The sequence below is a fragment of the Myripristis murdjan genome, chromosome 24 (assembly GCF_902150065.1).
Source record: "Myripristis murdjan chromosome 24, fMyrMur1.1, whole genome shotgun sequence".
Taxonomy (NCBI): domain Eukaryota; kingdom Metazoa; phylum Chordata; class Actinopteri; order Holocentriformes; family Holocentridae; genus Myripristis; species Myripristis murdjan.
In genome coordinates, this window is record NC_044003.1 from 215,001 (window position 1) to 227,500 (window position 12,500).

The 12,500-nt window shown below is 46.8% G+C and overlaps 2 protein-coding genes across 5 annotated transcripts in view; one reads left to right on the forward strand and one right to left on the reverse strand.

The window, feature by feature from the left end:
• brf1b (BRF1 general transcription factor IIIB subunit b) overlaps window positions 1-12,500 on the forward strand; it is a 39,022-nt gene that overhangs the window by 1,310 nt on the left and 25,212 nt on the right. The gene's annotated exons all lie outside the window — the stretch shown is intronic.
• LOC115356423 (uncharacterized) overlaps window positions 145-12,500 on the reverse strand; it is a 14,322-nt gene continuing 1,966 nt past the window's right edge. Inside the window, exons 5-20 of one of the 3 annotated variants that reach the window (XM_030047580.1) lie at window positions 11,901-12,044; window positions 11,134-11,217; window positions 10,517-10,687; window positions 10,202-10,298; window positions 9,891-10,114; window positions 9,223-9,388; window positions 8,387-8,598; window positions 8,168-8,285; window positions 7,292-7,500; window positions 7,083-7,200; window positions 6,710-6,879; window positions 5,636-5,733; window positions 4,141-4,256; window positions 3,826-4,065; window positions 961-3,663; window positions 145-271 (exon numbers count right to left, since the gene is read on the reverse strand). In XM_030047580.1, coding sequence (XP_029903440.1) covers window positions 255-271; window positions 961-3,663; window positions 3,826-4,065; window positions 4,141-4,256; window positions 5,636-5,733; window positions 6,710-6,879; window positions 7,083-7,200; window positions 7,292-7,500; window positions 8,168-8,285; window positions 8,387-8,598; window positions 9,223-9,388; window positions 9,891-10,114; window positions 10,202-10,298; window positions 10,517-10,687; window positions 11,134-11,217; window positions 11,901-12,044 — 4,887 coding nt within the window. In that variant the 3' untranslated portion in view covers window positions 145-254. Of the gene's footprint in view, window positions 272-960; window positions 4,066-4,140; window positions 4,257-5,635; window positions 5,734-6,709; window positions 6,880-7,082; window positions 7,201-7,291; window positions 7,501-8,167; window positions 8,286-8,386; window positions 8,599-9,222; window positions 9,389-9,890; window positions 10,115-10,201; window positions 10,299-10,516; window positions 10,688-11,133; window positions 11,218-11,900; window positions 12,045-12,500 lie in introns of those variants that run through there. The other 2 variants (XM_030047579.1, XM_030047581.1) reach the window with 2 other exon arrangements.

Genomic DNA, 12,500 nt, shown 5'->3' on the forward strand with positions numbered 1-12,500 from the left:
GGAGAACAAACCGTCACAACAGCCAAGTATCACCATGTTGTGTGTCTCAGTGTTGTACTGAGACACAGGTGTGTGTGTGTGTGTGTGTGTGTGTGTGTGTGAGAGAGACGCCATGGCAGGTAATAAAACTCAAACAGCTGAATCTCCACTGAACACTTTTTGATGAACTGCTTTATTGGTTTTGATCTAAAGCACGTTCTCCATGTCAGGAGAGGTTCTGTGGGACGTTCCTCCTCCGGGACGTTCCTCCTCCGTCAGCTGTTTTGTTTCCCTGCAGGACAGAAAACACGATCACAACACCTGAAATCAATCGAATAATGACAGCACTGATGTTTACGGTTTTATGGCAAGACAGATTAATGTTATTTGTTAACTCGACTATCTGGAAATAACATTTTCAGTATCAATATATTTTATCCATACATATATTTTGCCACCCAGTAAATGTTTAGAGATTTTCTACATGTTCCCATCCCACTTGGTCATGGATATTAGTGATCGATCAGTTATCAATAATCAGTGGCGTTGTAATTTTGAGTTACATGATGGCAGTTTTCATTACCATTTTCACTGGATTTGTATTGGATTTAGTTCTACGGAAAGATAAAAGCTGTGTGTAAGTCATACCCGCCTTAAGGACAGAGTGGTTACAAATTTCATATACAGGAATATTTTATTAATTTTCAGTATTTATTTTAGAAAACCGATCCGACATCACTGATCTGATTGAATCTGATTAAATTTTGAGGTGATTTTTACTGATATAATAATGCTAATTAGGTACACAAGGTTTGTGTTTGTGTTTCTAATACTTTACTTTATGACACAGCAATTTTTCAGATTTATTACAATAAATATTGGCCCTAAATATCAGTTATTGGTTAACTGGTATCAGTCCTGAAAACTCAATAGTGATCGATCCCTAACATATATCCTGTCTGGCTGATAAATGTCGGGTACCTCTCACGATGCCTTGGTGGACACTGGCGCCATAATGACCAGGTCCACCGCCGCTGACTGTCGAGACGCCGCCAGATGCGGGACAGTCCGAGTTTCTTTGGTTCGACGATTGGATGCCCACAGACGCTCCAGGGGGATCCACGCCCATTCTGGGATCTGTGAGGTCATGTTCTCCTGGATAACCGGCCTCGTTAGCGTGAGATGAGGATGCAGAGTTAAATGAATCTGTTTGGGCATGTTCGGGGCTGAGGTGTGCAGGGTTCCAGTGTGGTTCCTTTACATGCTGGTTAGGGTGACATTCTCTGGATGTGACCCTGCTGATGTTTGAAGGTCTGACACTGCTTTGGAAATCTTTGCCTGGACTTGGAGAATCAAGGTGGGAGTGTCCGCTGCCAGTCCGAGCTCCTCCACCTGGAGAGCCGACACGACGAGCCAAGCTGCTGCTTACTTTCACAATGTTATATAGACTTCCGTTTTTAGAGCATTTTTTATAGGGGGTCAATTCAGAAATCTCAGCGGAATAATTGTCCAGGATGTGACTCTGGTTCCCAGAGGTGGCAGCATGGTCTTGAGGTCGGCCATGTTTGGGCAGCTGGTGGTAAATATCAGGAGACACCAGTCTGTGTGTGATCGGCTGCACAGAAGTGTCATGATGAAGATGGCGTGTGATTTGTTGGGATACGAGGCCCGGGTCTGGTTTGCCACCTGCTGATGGCTGCACAGGTTCTTGCAGAATGTGACTTCCTGGCCGAACTCTGACTGTCTGTGAGGTTTGTTGATTCACATGAGGTTTCCTCCGGCTGGGTGACAGGGGAAGATGGACAGTGGCTGGTTCTCTGTGGCTCAGTGGGAACTCAGACCCAGTAACAGTAGCATCCTGACCTCCCTGGCTCGTGGGCTCATCAAGTTTACCTGGAGAAGAATCAGACTTAACTGTGACAGGTTGCATTGCTCTGCTCTGACTCTGTGACTCAGCTTGGTTCAGAAAAGCTTGAGGTCTTTGCTGTCCTGCATGGGACTGAGAAGCTGTGTGGTAGTTTGTGTGGTGCATGTTGTTCAGTTGAAACAAAGATGTTGCAGGATTTTCTAGGAGTTTGAGTGTCTGGCTTTGGGATTTCTCAGGCTCTCTGGGTGCTGGTTTGAATGCACCAAGGTAAGGCACTCTGGTGCCTTTCATCACATTTTGTAGCTCAGAGTTGGACTCAACTTTGCTGCTCCATGGCATTTCATAACGGTTGGTGGCAGTGTTGCTGTTTCCTTCTCTGGTGACAGGATCAAAGTGACCGAAAGCTTCCTGGCTACCCTGGATACCAAGTCTGTGAGGAACACGGTGTTCTCCTGAAGAACCTGGAGAGGCTTGCTGCTGGCTGGAGGTAGGTTTGACTCTGATGTGAGAAGCTGCCACCTGCTGAAGGATATTCTGCCCTGAAGATTGTACATGCCAGCTGGGATGCTGGATGTTGAGATTGCTTGCAGAAGGATCAGGTCTTACTCTTACACTGTGTGCTCCTCTGTCTTGCTTCATTGCAGTTTGAACAAGCTGTTGAAATAAACTTTCCTTAAACTCATTTTCATCCCTGCTGCTTGATCCGCTGTGGTTGGGAGTGTGTTGGGATGTGGGACGTTTCTCACCAGCCGTTGTGAGCTGTGCCGAAGGCCTCCTGTTCTGGTCTGTGGACAGAGCTCCGACACTTTGTTGGCCCTTATGTTTTCTAGACTCATGCTGAAAAGGGATCGGGGTCAAGTCAGTGCTGCTGTTTACGGAATGAACAGTAAGTTGAGAAATATATTTGTCACTTGTTTCTGTGGAGACAGTAACAAGTTTGCCGTCGTGGGAGAACTCGGACACAGAAGCCTGTTGGATGTTGTGGCTCCGTGAACTGTCATGTTGGACAACAGATTGCTGATTGAGATGATCTCCAGACAGAGCAAATACGCTCTGAGGTTTAACTCTGATGCTGTGTGGCCGCCCACTCTCGACTGGTTGGATGTTTCTCTGTTCAGAGGGACCGGCTGTCATTGGGTCACTGACTTGGCTGGTTTGTTTGCCAAGAACGTTAGAAGGTGGTTTGTGTTGAGATGGATTAACATTCAGAGACTGAGCAGCGCCTTCAAGGTGTTTCTGAGAGGCCCTGCTCCTCTGGGTGTCTCCAGGTGAGTCAGTGACAGTTTTCACGTCTTTGGATGCAGTCTGTTGTGCACCAACAGGTACAAACTTCTTGTCTCTGGCGGACACTCTGACAACACCTTCGTGCCGTTTGTTGATCTGGTACAGGTCATAATGATGTGGTTGATGTGGAATCGGGTCAAGTGGAGAGGTTGGCATATTTCCCATCTGAAAACGATGATACAGATGAGAGACTGTCTGGTCAGGATTTTGAAGCTGCAAGTTAGTTCTCTCGTCCGCAGTGGAATCACCGGGTCCAGCACTGCTAACTGAGGATTGGTCATGGCTCCCGATAGGCTTGTCTTGGGGGCCTGGGCTCAGTCCATGTTTGCCTTGAGAAAGGTTCACTACACTTGGCCTCTGCTGGTCACTGTTTGGCTTAACAATACCATGTTGGCTAACAGGGAATTGGTCCCAGTTCATGTCCAAGTTCAAAACATTTGTTTGGTGTAAACTGCTCAGACCCCAGAGATCACCTGGATGGTCAGGATCCCTGAAGGCCGGGTTGGTGTCAGCTGGTCCTGAGGCCTCTCCTCCTGTTGGTACAAACACAGATGTCAGTGTTTGGACATGCTGAAGCTCAGTTTTAGCGCTGTGTGTATCGCTGTATCTGAGAGGACCGCTGGGGAAAGGGTTTGGAGATCCAGAGATGTGTCTGTCCTTGATCTGGGACGCGTGATGACCAGGAGTAGACTCACCCTCAGGAGGAACAGGATGTGCACTGATGGTTGGAAAATGTTGGATGACAGAACCGTGGGAACCATGAAACAGCTTGTGGTTTCCTCCCGGCACGGTGACAAAGTGGCTGTTTCCGGGTGCTGGCCGAGGCTGGGCTCCTGCAGCAGGAGCAGGGCTCTGGTGGACCGACGCCAGGCTGCTGACTTGCTTAGCCGGAAGGTGAAGTGGACACTCGGGGGCGGGCAATTCAATTGCTGCATCTGTAGAAAAAGAAAGATTTTGGATTTGGGCCTTAACAGTAGAGCGGAGATGTTGATAACATGACAGGTTTTGACCTTTGGTATTCTCGAGGACTTTGATTGAGCCAAACCCTGGCGTCTCTGATCTGAAGATCCTGTCCACGAAGAGTCTGCTCACCGCGTTCAGTGGATAGAAGCATCTCACCGTCAGCCTGATCAAAAATCAAACTAAATATTACCACAAATAATCTACAATCACTTATGGACATTTGATATTTTTCAAATGCTAAGCCGAAAATAAGAATTTGTTCTTAATGACTTGCAGAGTTTGCCATGTCTTGGACCCTCCTGTTCATTATGGAAATGTCCAGGTGTCATACCTTGTCAAATCAACTGAAAGTGTTGAGATTAAAACATCATGTTCAAATAATCACTGCCACAGATTTTGTCTGGTGAGTTGACACCTGAGACAATTCACTGGATTTCTTTAGAAAACATGCAGGGTGAAATAATAACCAACATTTGTTTAAAAAAAAAAAAAAAAAAAAGCCAACAATTACCAGAATGTAAATTTTAAAAGAAAAAGGAATTACCTGAAAATTAGTAAAAGAATATTTGAAAATATTACAAGAAAACTAGGTTTCTAATGATTAAAATTAAATATTTAAAAACGTCAGACAAGTGATTCTGAATCAGGTTTCTTGTGTTTAAATGCTTGTGAGACTGCATTCAGACCCTCAAGGACTGCTGGGGGTCCCCGGGCCCCACTTTGAAAACCCCTGTGAGAGTGTGTTTGTGTATCTAATCATAAAATGCACAGCTTGCTTATCAATGACAAGATTATCACCAGGGTGACGAGGCAGGACAGATGAACCGGTTCCTTTAATGTCCACACTGAGTTGGGTAAATCTGAAAACACAGCCTTTTTTCTCCAGTTTAGTGTTAAAACCACGCTAAGCCAGCATATCCCGCCCAAGAACAGAGCTTTTCAAGAATGCTCTTTGTGGGCGGGGCCGAACGAACTTCCTAAAAAAAACAATGAGGTCAGATCATCATGGGATGTAGTGGATGCTGCTGTGTTGTAGAGTGGAAGTTGAGTTGGTGTCCTGGTTGGGTGTTTAGGTGTGGACGGCGGGCTTTTGGAAAATTGCCTTGTGTGCTGTAGTGTGGAGTACTGCTGGATGATATGCTAAAATGAAACATACAACAACTATTTTGATAGATATAAAATTTTAGTGGGAGTGATCAGTTTTGTCTAATTTTCATTTTAACTGGAATGTGATTTTAGCTGGGGTCTGCACCAAATCATCATGTTTTCTTACGTCAGGAGAAGCTGATTTGTCAGGTTGAATGACTGCAGCTCTTCACTGCTTCATTTACACTGTAATGCTAGAACAAATATATGTAATAAGTGCAATGCTATGATGTCACATTAAACTTAAAGCAAAAACAAAAACAACTACAGCTGCTGCCTTTTGGATATCGCGCTTCTCCATGTTGTGGTTTGATGTGATTTTGATTAATCGTGCCAGCCTCGTGTGGATGGAAGAGCTTCACCTGGCTGGGCAGACACGACCAGGTGTTTTCTCACCTGAACTGAGAGTCCCTGGAGATGAAGGCCGGTCCGTCAGCGATCAGATGTCTGTCTTGGACGATTTCATTCTCATAAACCACATAGGACTCTCCGACCTGTGGAACCACCCGTCGTGTTTCATAGTTCAGAAAATAGGAAGCAGTGAAAATTTTGGGGGTACACAAACATTTTGGAGGGTGGGGACAATATTAAGTTGCTCAGTATTCTTCAGTGCAAACGCACTCATCCTCGCCACTGGTGCATTTAAAAAACGCCGATATTTCCGCCTGTTTTTCAGGTGACTGGAGCCGTCGTGACATGAATTATTTCACTTACAGGGGTACAGGTGTGACTCTCCTGTTCTCCTCCTCTCTCTGTCTGCTTGTGGATGGGTGCGCAGGTGTGTTCCTGCTGTGTGATTAGATCAAAGCCCCGCCCTCCTTCTCACAAGACAGCAGAGCGCATTCCCACCAGATAGACCCTACACTGAAATTATATCAATTAGATTAATAACCAACCTGAACATATGTAGTTTATTCGATAAAAACGCGGTCTAGACATATTCTATAGAAACGTCACGTTAAATTATTTCTGTTGTGATTTTGTTTATTTTTTATTTAGCGTGACGTTCAGGTGAGCCGGGAGGCTCCGCTGGCGAGGCGCTGCGCCCCGCCAATAGAATGACAGGGGAAACACTGAGGAAGTGTGCTGCACATGTGGAGTTCAGCCAAGCTGTCCATGTCCCAGCTGACTCCCACTGTGCAGTCACAGCATGGACTGCGTTTACATGGACTAAATGATCCAGCTATTGGTCTCACTCTGATTCATCTGTTTACCATTCCATTCATCGTCCCGTTTACATAGTACAGAGCAGAGCCCGATTTAGCCTGGCTTTACCAAACACTACGTAACACGTCCATTCATTGATTCATTTTCAAATAGCTTATTTTTAATCAGGGTTTAGGGGGGTGGAGCCTATCCCAGCAATCATGGGTGGAAAGCGGGAAAACACCCTGGAAATGATAGAACGCGTCCCACCTCATCCTGCTTCCAGTCTCAAGCTAACAAGCTGAAAACAAGGTGAGGTCCTACCATGGCTCTGGTCCCGCACGAGTCCAGGCTGAACTCAAACAGGACCGAGGACCCGTCTGTCTGTTTGGGTCCACAGCTTCGGTCCAGCAGACTGGTTTTGTCCGGATGCACTGTTGGCCAGGTCGCGGTGGGCGTGGTCACCACGGTCATGAACCCGTCTGCAGAACAAACTGATGCCACAGAGTCGGACAAGGAAACGTGTCAGAAAGCTGACGGGCTCAGTTCAAGCATTTAAATGATCTGGCATGACATCGTCAAGTCTGCATCAGACACTGATTCGGTTGTCAACTCTAGTTTCACATAACTTTAAGCAAATTTCAAACAGCAGTTTTGTAGTTTAATCAAATTTTGCGAACGGGGGAGAGCAAATTACCGATCATCTCCTTTGTTTTAAAGAGACAGCGCTTGGAGGTGGACACCTGCACCTCCAGGGTCTGGGAGTCTCTCAGAAGCAGTTTGAACGTTCCATAGAAGTGCAGCAGGTCGATGTCCTGGAACACATCACCCAACGGGACATGGATTTCTTTTCCTCAAATGTTTCTAACACCAGTGGAGGACCATAATGCATTTGTGAACTCCTACCTCATAGGTGTAGCCAACGGACGACACAGGGACTTCCAGGGTGATGCTCTGGCTCTCGTTCCGTAGGCGGTACCCCCTCTGGGCGGCCAGCTCTGCTGTCAGAGGCTCTTGTCCCACGCCAACCTCCCACAGGCTCCCAAGGCGGGGCGTTTTCTCGACACTGAAGGTGACCCCGCCCTCTGTGCACTCCGCCTGGAGCTCAGGAGGGACTGTTCAGGACAGAAGAACAACATCAGCTCTACATTTGAGTTTTGGCTTTTAAAAGCAAAAGGAATAAGCCTGATTTCCAGACTCCAAGTGTCAGATCATTTAACTCTGGGCCAAGACCGTTGGTCAGGTTTAGTCACAGCAGGTTAACTGATCAGTCATCGTCATGAAAGCAGCGACTTTTAGACCAGCTGTTTGTTCGTCTTTCAAAGTCCTAACATTATTTTAATCTCTGCAGAACAGGAGAAATTGATCCTGGTTGCTGTCGGTGACATCATGACTCCTCACATTCACTGCCATGTTGGTTTATTTCTCTGATGTGAAGAGGTCATCAGAGAATTTGCCAACCAATCAGCGTGTCTCAGATTCCAGTTAAATCAGATCTTTCCCCGACAACGACGGCAGTTCCAGACCTTGGGAGTTGCCACGTAATTCAAAAATGTAGCCGTGGCGACTCATAAGAGCTGGATCCAGGCCAAACTGGATGTGAAGCCTTCATTAGCAATTATCCAAAAATTGTAGAAAGTTACAAGAAAATAGAAAGAAGATTTAAAAAATGCCTTTTTTTTGTCTGCATCAGTTTCACATCATTTTAAAGCTGTTTACGATCGCCGCATTGAACAGGAGCCTGAAGCTCATTGATGAAACCGGCCGCCGAGGCGAACTCACATGCATCGTGGAGTCGAGCCGTTATGAACGTGTGATGATGGTACGAGTCTCCGTGAGGAACGATGGTTAAGGTGAAGTTTATATCCAGGGAGAACTGGAGCACACCCTCACCCAGGTTCTGTTAGAACACAGGAATGTTCTGTTAGTTCTTTTATAATGCAGGAATGTTCTGTTAGAACACAGGAGCATTCTGAGCGTTTGAGGCGTCTCTGCGCTCACCATCCTGTGAACAACAGCGTCCTCAAAGGGAACCCTGAGCGTGTAGGCGTGGCTGCCATTTGTATGGACGACATGACCGACGCTGTGGCTGCGTTCCTCTGCCGCCTCCGCCGTCCACAGCTGCTTCCCGTTGACCTTCACCTCCTCCAAGGCCACGTCAGCAGGGATGTTCCCCAGGTAGACGCTGAACTGGTGATCATCGCTCACCGTCTCTGAAGGAGAAAAACAAAAACAGCATGAACAACAGAGAGTAGGAGCTGCTGACTGATCTGTTCTTCATTCTGTCTGAAATTTTATTTATTTCCAGTGAGAATTTACCGAGGTTCTATAGTGACTTTACTGTTGCTGCTCTAGAAACATTTAAATAAGTGTACAATAATACAATACAAAACAATTCTAATCCTGTTCTGAATTTATTCTTTTTGTGTAATTTTGGGCTGAAGAGGCTCCTGTAGCTCAGCTGAACATCATGGACTTGTCATTACCAACAGAAAGAAGCGACTCAGTGGCGTTAGCAGCTAGCAACACAGGAACAAAATGAATAGAAGGTTGATACTGAGCAACAGGAAACAATGCCTTCTGGGTAATTAGCCCAAATGAGCTCTGCAATAATGAAGAAAAGCCAAAGCTGTTGGATATATTTATATTAAATTTGTATTATCTTCCTCACAAGCTTGCATCTCGAAGTCTTCTCACACTGAAGTGAAGATGTTGGATCCTCGGTCATGAAACCCGTCACGGGCCGACTCACCAACATGACCTCTGACCCGGCTGACTGTCGACATTCAGCCTGAGTTTGTACCAGTTTCTTTACTATGTAGAGATGGAAAGCGTACGGTCGATGGTGATTGGCCGCTGGCAGCGCAGGGGCGTGTCCAGCACGCGGAACAGCCGGTGTCTGGTTTCCACGCCGCTACCGTCGTCGTGCAGCAGAGAGAAGACATGCTCGTACAGCAGAGAGATGACGTACATCTCGCTGTAGACGTTGTCCACCACCAGACTCTGCAACACAACGTTCACATGACCTGAGGTTTTCAAAGCAGGACCAGGGGCCCGCAGGGGCCCTCAGAGATCCCTCCTCAGCAAAATGATGAAGGGTTTAATTGTTTGTGAAGCATTTAAACACAAACCTGACCCAGTATCACTGATCTAACGTTAATCTAATAATCGTATAATAATAATTATAATACTAATCTTCTTTTTTAAAAAATATTTACTCTTAGTATTTTTTTTCCTCTCAACACTGGCAGTCAGGTCCTGAACAGACTCTGTACAGGGAGCTAGCTCGCTAACATTATCATACACTACACAGTAGCCACCTCACTAACATCAGCCTACATCACACAGCAGCTAGCATGATGACATTAGCCTTTAGGCTTCATGAGGAACAGATCAGGGATGCTGATGATGTCACAGCTCCACATCAGTGTTACTCAGTAATAACTTAGTAATCAGAATCAAGTATTCACTGCATCAGCTTGTTGTGTTTGAGCTGGAGACTCACCCTCCTGTAGCCACCCTCCGCTCCAAAAGGGACGGTGATCTGGACCAGATCTCCATGCAGGTCAAGGCTGAAGCCTCTGGCCGCGGCGGTGGGACGGTCTAGGAGTCGCCCCTCCACGCCCAAACCCAGGCTCCTGCTCTCAAACCTGCCCTCTCCCCCGACCAGAGGAGTCATGACCCTGGGGACGTCCCAGAGCAGCCGAGCCCCGTCGAAGGAGCCTGAGTCTGAGGAAAGAACAGAGACGAGACATCGTCATCTTCCTCAGAAGAGAAAGACGCCAGCCGCTCTGGGCAGAGTTTGGTTTGACCTACTGAGTGTGCAGGCCAGAGAGACGTCAATCATGACCACCGCCAGCTTCTGCCTCAGGAACAGCGACGCCTGAACGACTTCGACAGGAACGCCGTGCACCTGGTGGACAAACGGATGCATTGCTTTCAGGTCATGGACAGACCCTGATGCTGAAATCCTGCGTTTGTTTGCACAGCAGCATGTAAATCTGTAGTTTAAATCAACAGATTCAACCAGAAGTCCATCTGTGATCAATGTCTCCTCTGTGTTTATCTGGGATTTCTGTAACAAGCATGAAAGAACCGGATCTTTGTTGTGGATGGGAAGCAGAACCTCACCGTCAACTCCTGGGAGTGCGGCTGACGGTACGGAGAGCGAAGCACCACCCGCCTCGACGTGACCATCACGCTGTAGCCAAGGCTCTGGGCTTCAGTGACGGACATGGCGACCGCCTGGCCGCCGTCCTGCAGGAACATGAGCTGCCAGGTGGAGGTGGCTGCCTGCTGAGCCTGCAGAGGATACACAAGAAACTTCAGCAAAGTCACTCATTTCTTTTAAAAACACAGGAAAATAAACGAGTGAATGAGCAACAAATGGTCTGAAAATTAGAATGAAATACAAAAGTGAAGTACAAAAATAAGAAAATTATGTTTAAAAAGCAGCAAAAAATTGCAAAAAATAAAGAATTACAAGAAAATTAGCCATAATGCAAAGTTACAAAGACGTTAGAATAAAAGTTAGTGTTAAATTACAAATTAGCAAATCAAAATCTGTAGAAGAAAAAAGTCATAAAATGGCCAAAACATTTGTTCAGAGAGAAATTAAAGTCCACGGCCTCTGGGTGTCAGAGGGTTAAAATTCTGTCTGTAGGTTCTGGATCTGCTGAACCTCTGCCAGCCATGTGGAGCCACTTCACTTCCTGCTTGGTTCAGGCTCTGGTTCTGTGTGTTCTTACCAGAGATGCTGCGACATTCCAGGCCTGCCCGCCGCCGCCGCCGCCCTGCTGGGCGTCACAGGAAACGTCTCTGCTCACACTGACCTGAGGGGTTTAAACATCTGGTCACATGTTCTCTCACACACCTGGTCACATGTTCTCTCACATACCAGCCCTGCGTTCCAAATCTCATACTACTTTTTCCTTTTAGTATGTACTGCAGCTGCCCTTACAAAGTATGCAGTGTAGTATGCAGTATGCATGTGTATGCATACTATTGGGACACACTCCATGCGTCCTCCCTGAGCTCCGCCCCTCTCGCTCACTTCCTCCTCCGTCCGTAGCTCCACATTTGAATGTTGTTGTTGCTGTTTCATTCTGCGCTGTCCTCTGTCTGATTTCTGACCTGCTGTCTTCCTGTACCTGCTGCTCTACCTGAGCCAGGTGAGGGCCAGGTGTGTGTGTGTGTGTGTGTGTGTGTGTGTGTGTGTGTGTGTTGTCGTCCGTATGTGGGCGTGGCTTGTACACGCAACTCAGTCAGTGCAACGTAACGTCTGCTGTGCAAAGGATTGTGGGTCAGCATGGCCAGAGCAGCATGCTGACATGCAGACTGTGAAATCTGAGTGGATGTAGTAGAACATCCTGGTACTCTTGGCATACTGCATCTGACACACTATGTACTGGGACATACTCATTCTTTTTTTCCCTACTACATAGTATGGTAGTATGGGTATTGGAATGCAGGGCTGGTCACATGTTTAAACATGTGACCATGTGTGTTGACTGACCTCCATGTAGTCCTCCTCGCAGACCAGCTCCCTGGGGCTCCAGGGTTCGGCTGGGGAACAGGAAGTAGAGACATGGCGGCTGCTCCAGTGGCCTGTGGCGTCACTGAGGAGGACGTTGATGCTGAAGGTGAAGACCTTGTCATTCTGAGGACAAAACACAAAAACAGGCATTGAGTTGTTTCACTGCAGGGAATCAGGGACGCTGCTCCTGAACTGGATTTTGGTCTGTGATGGTTCTTCGGGTCCTGACGGACTCTGCGGGTCTGTGGTCATCGTGTGTCTGACCGGAATGAACAGATTTTCTTTTTACCTTTGGCAATAAGTCATTTGGCAAAAACGTCTCGGAAATAAAAAATGTTTGCAAAAGCTCTCAAACTTTCCGTGGTCATGAGCAGCCAAACTTTTGAGTCGTTTTGGGCAACAAAATGTTTTCAGAAATGTTTGATTCTTACATATGAACATAAATTCTGCTGTGGAACGTTCCTCATTCCCAGGCCAGATTTGATTTGACCTGAATCTTTGCGAGATGCCTGATTGGCTGGTCGTTAAATTCTCCGACGGCGCCTTCAGGGCGCGTGGTGAGAAGTAAACAAACATGGC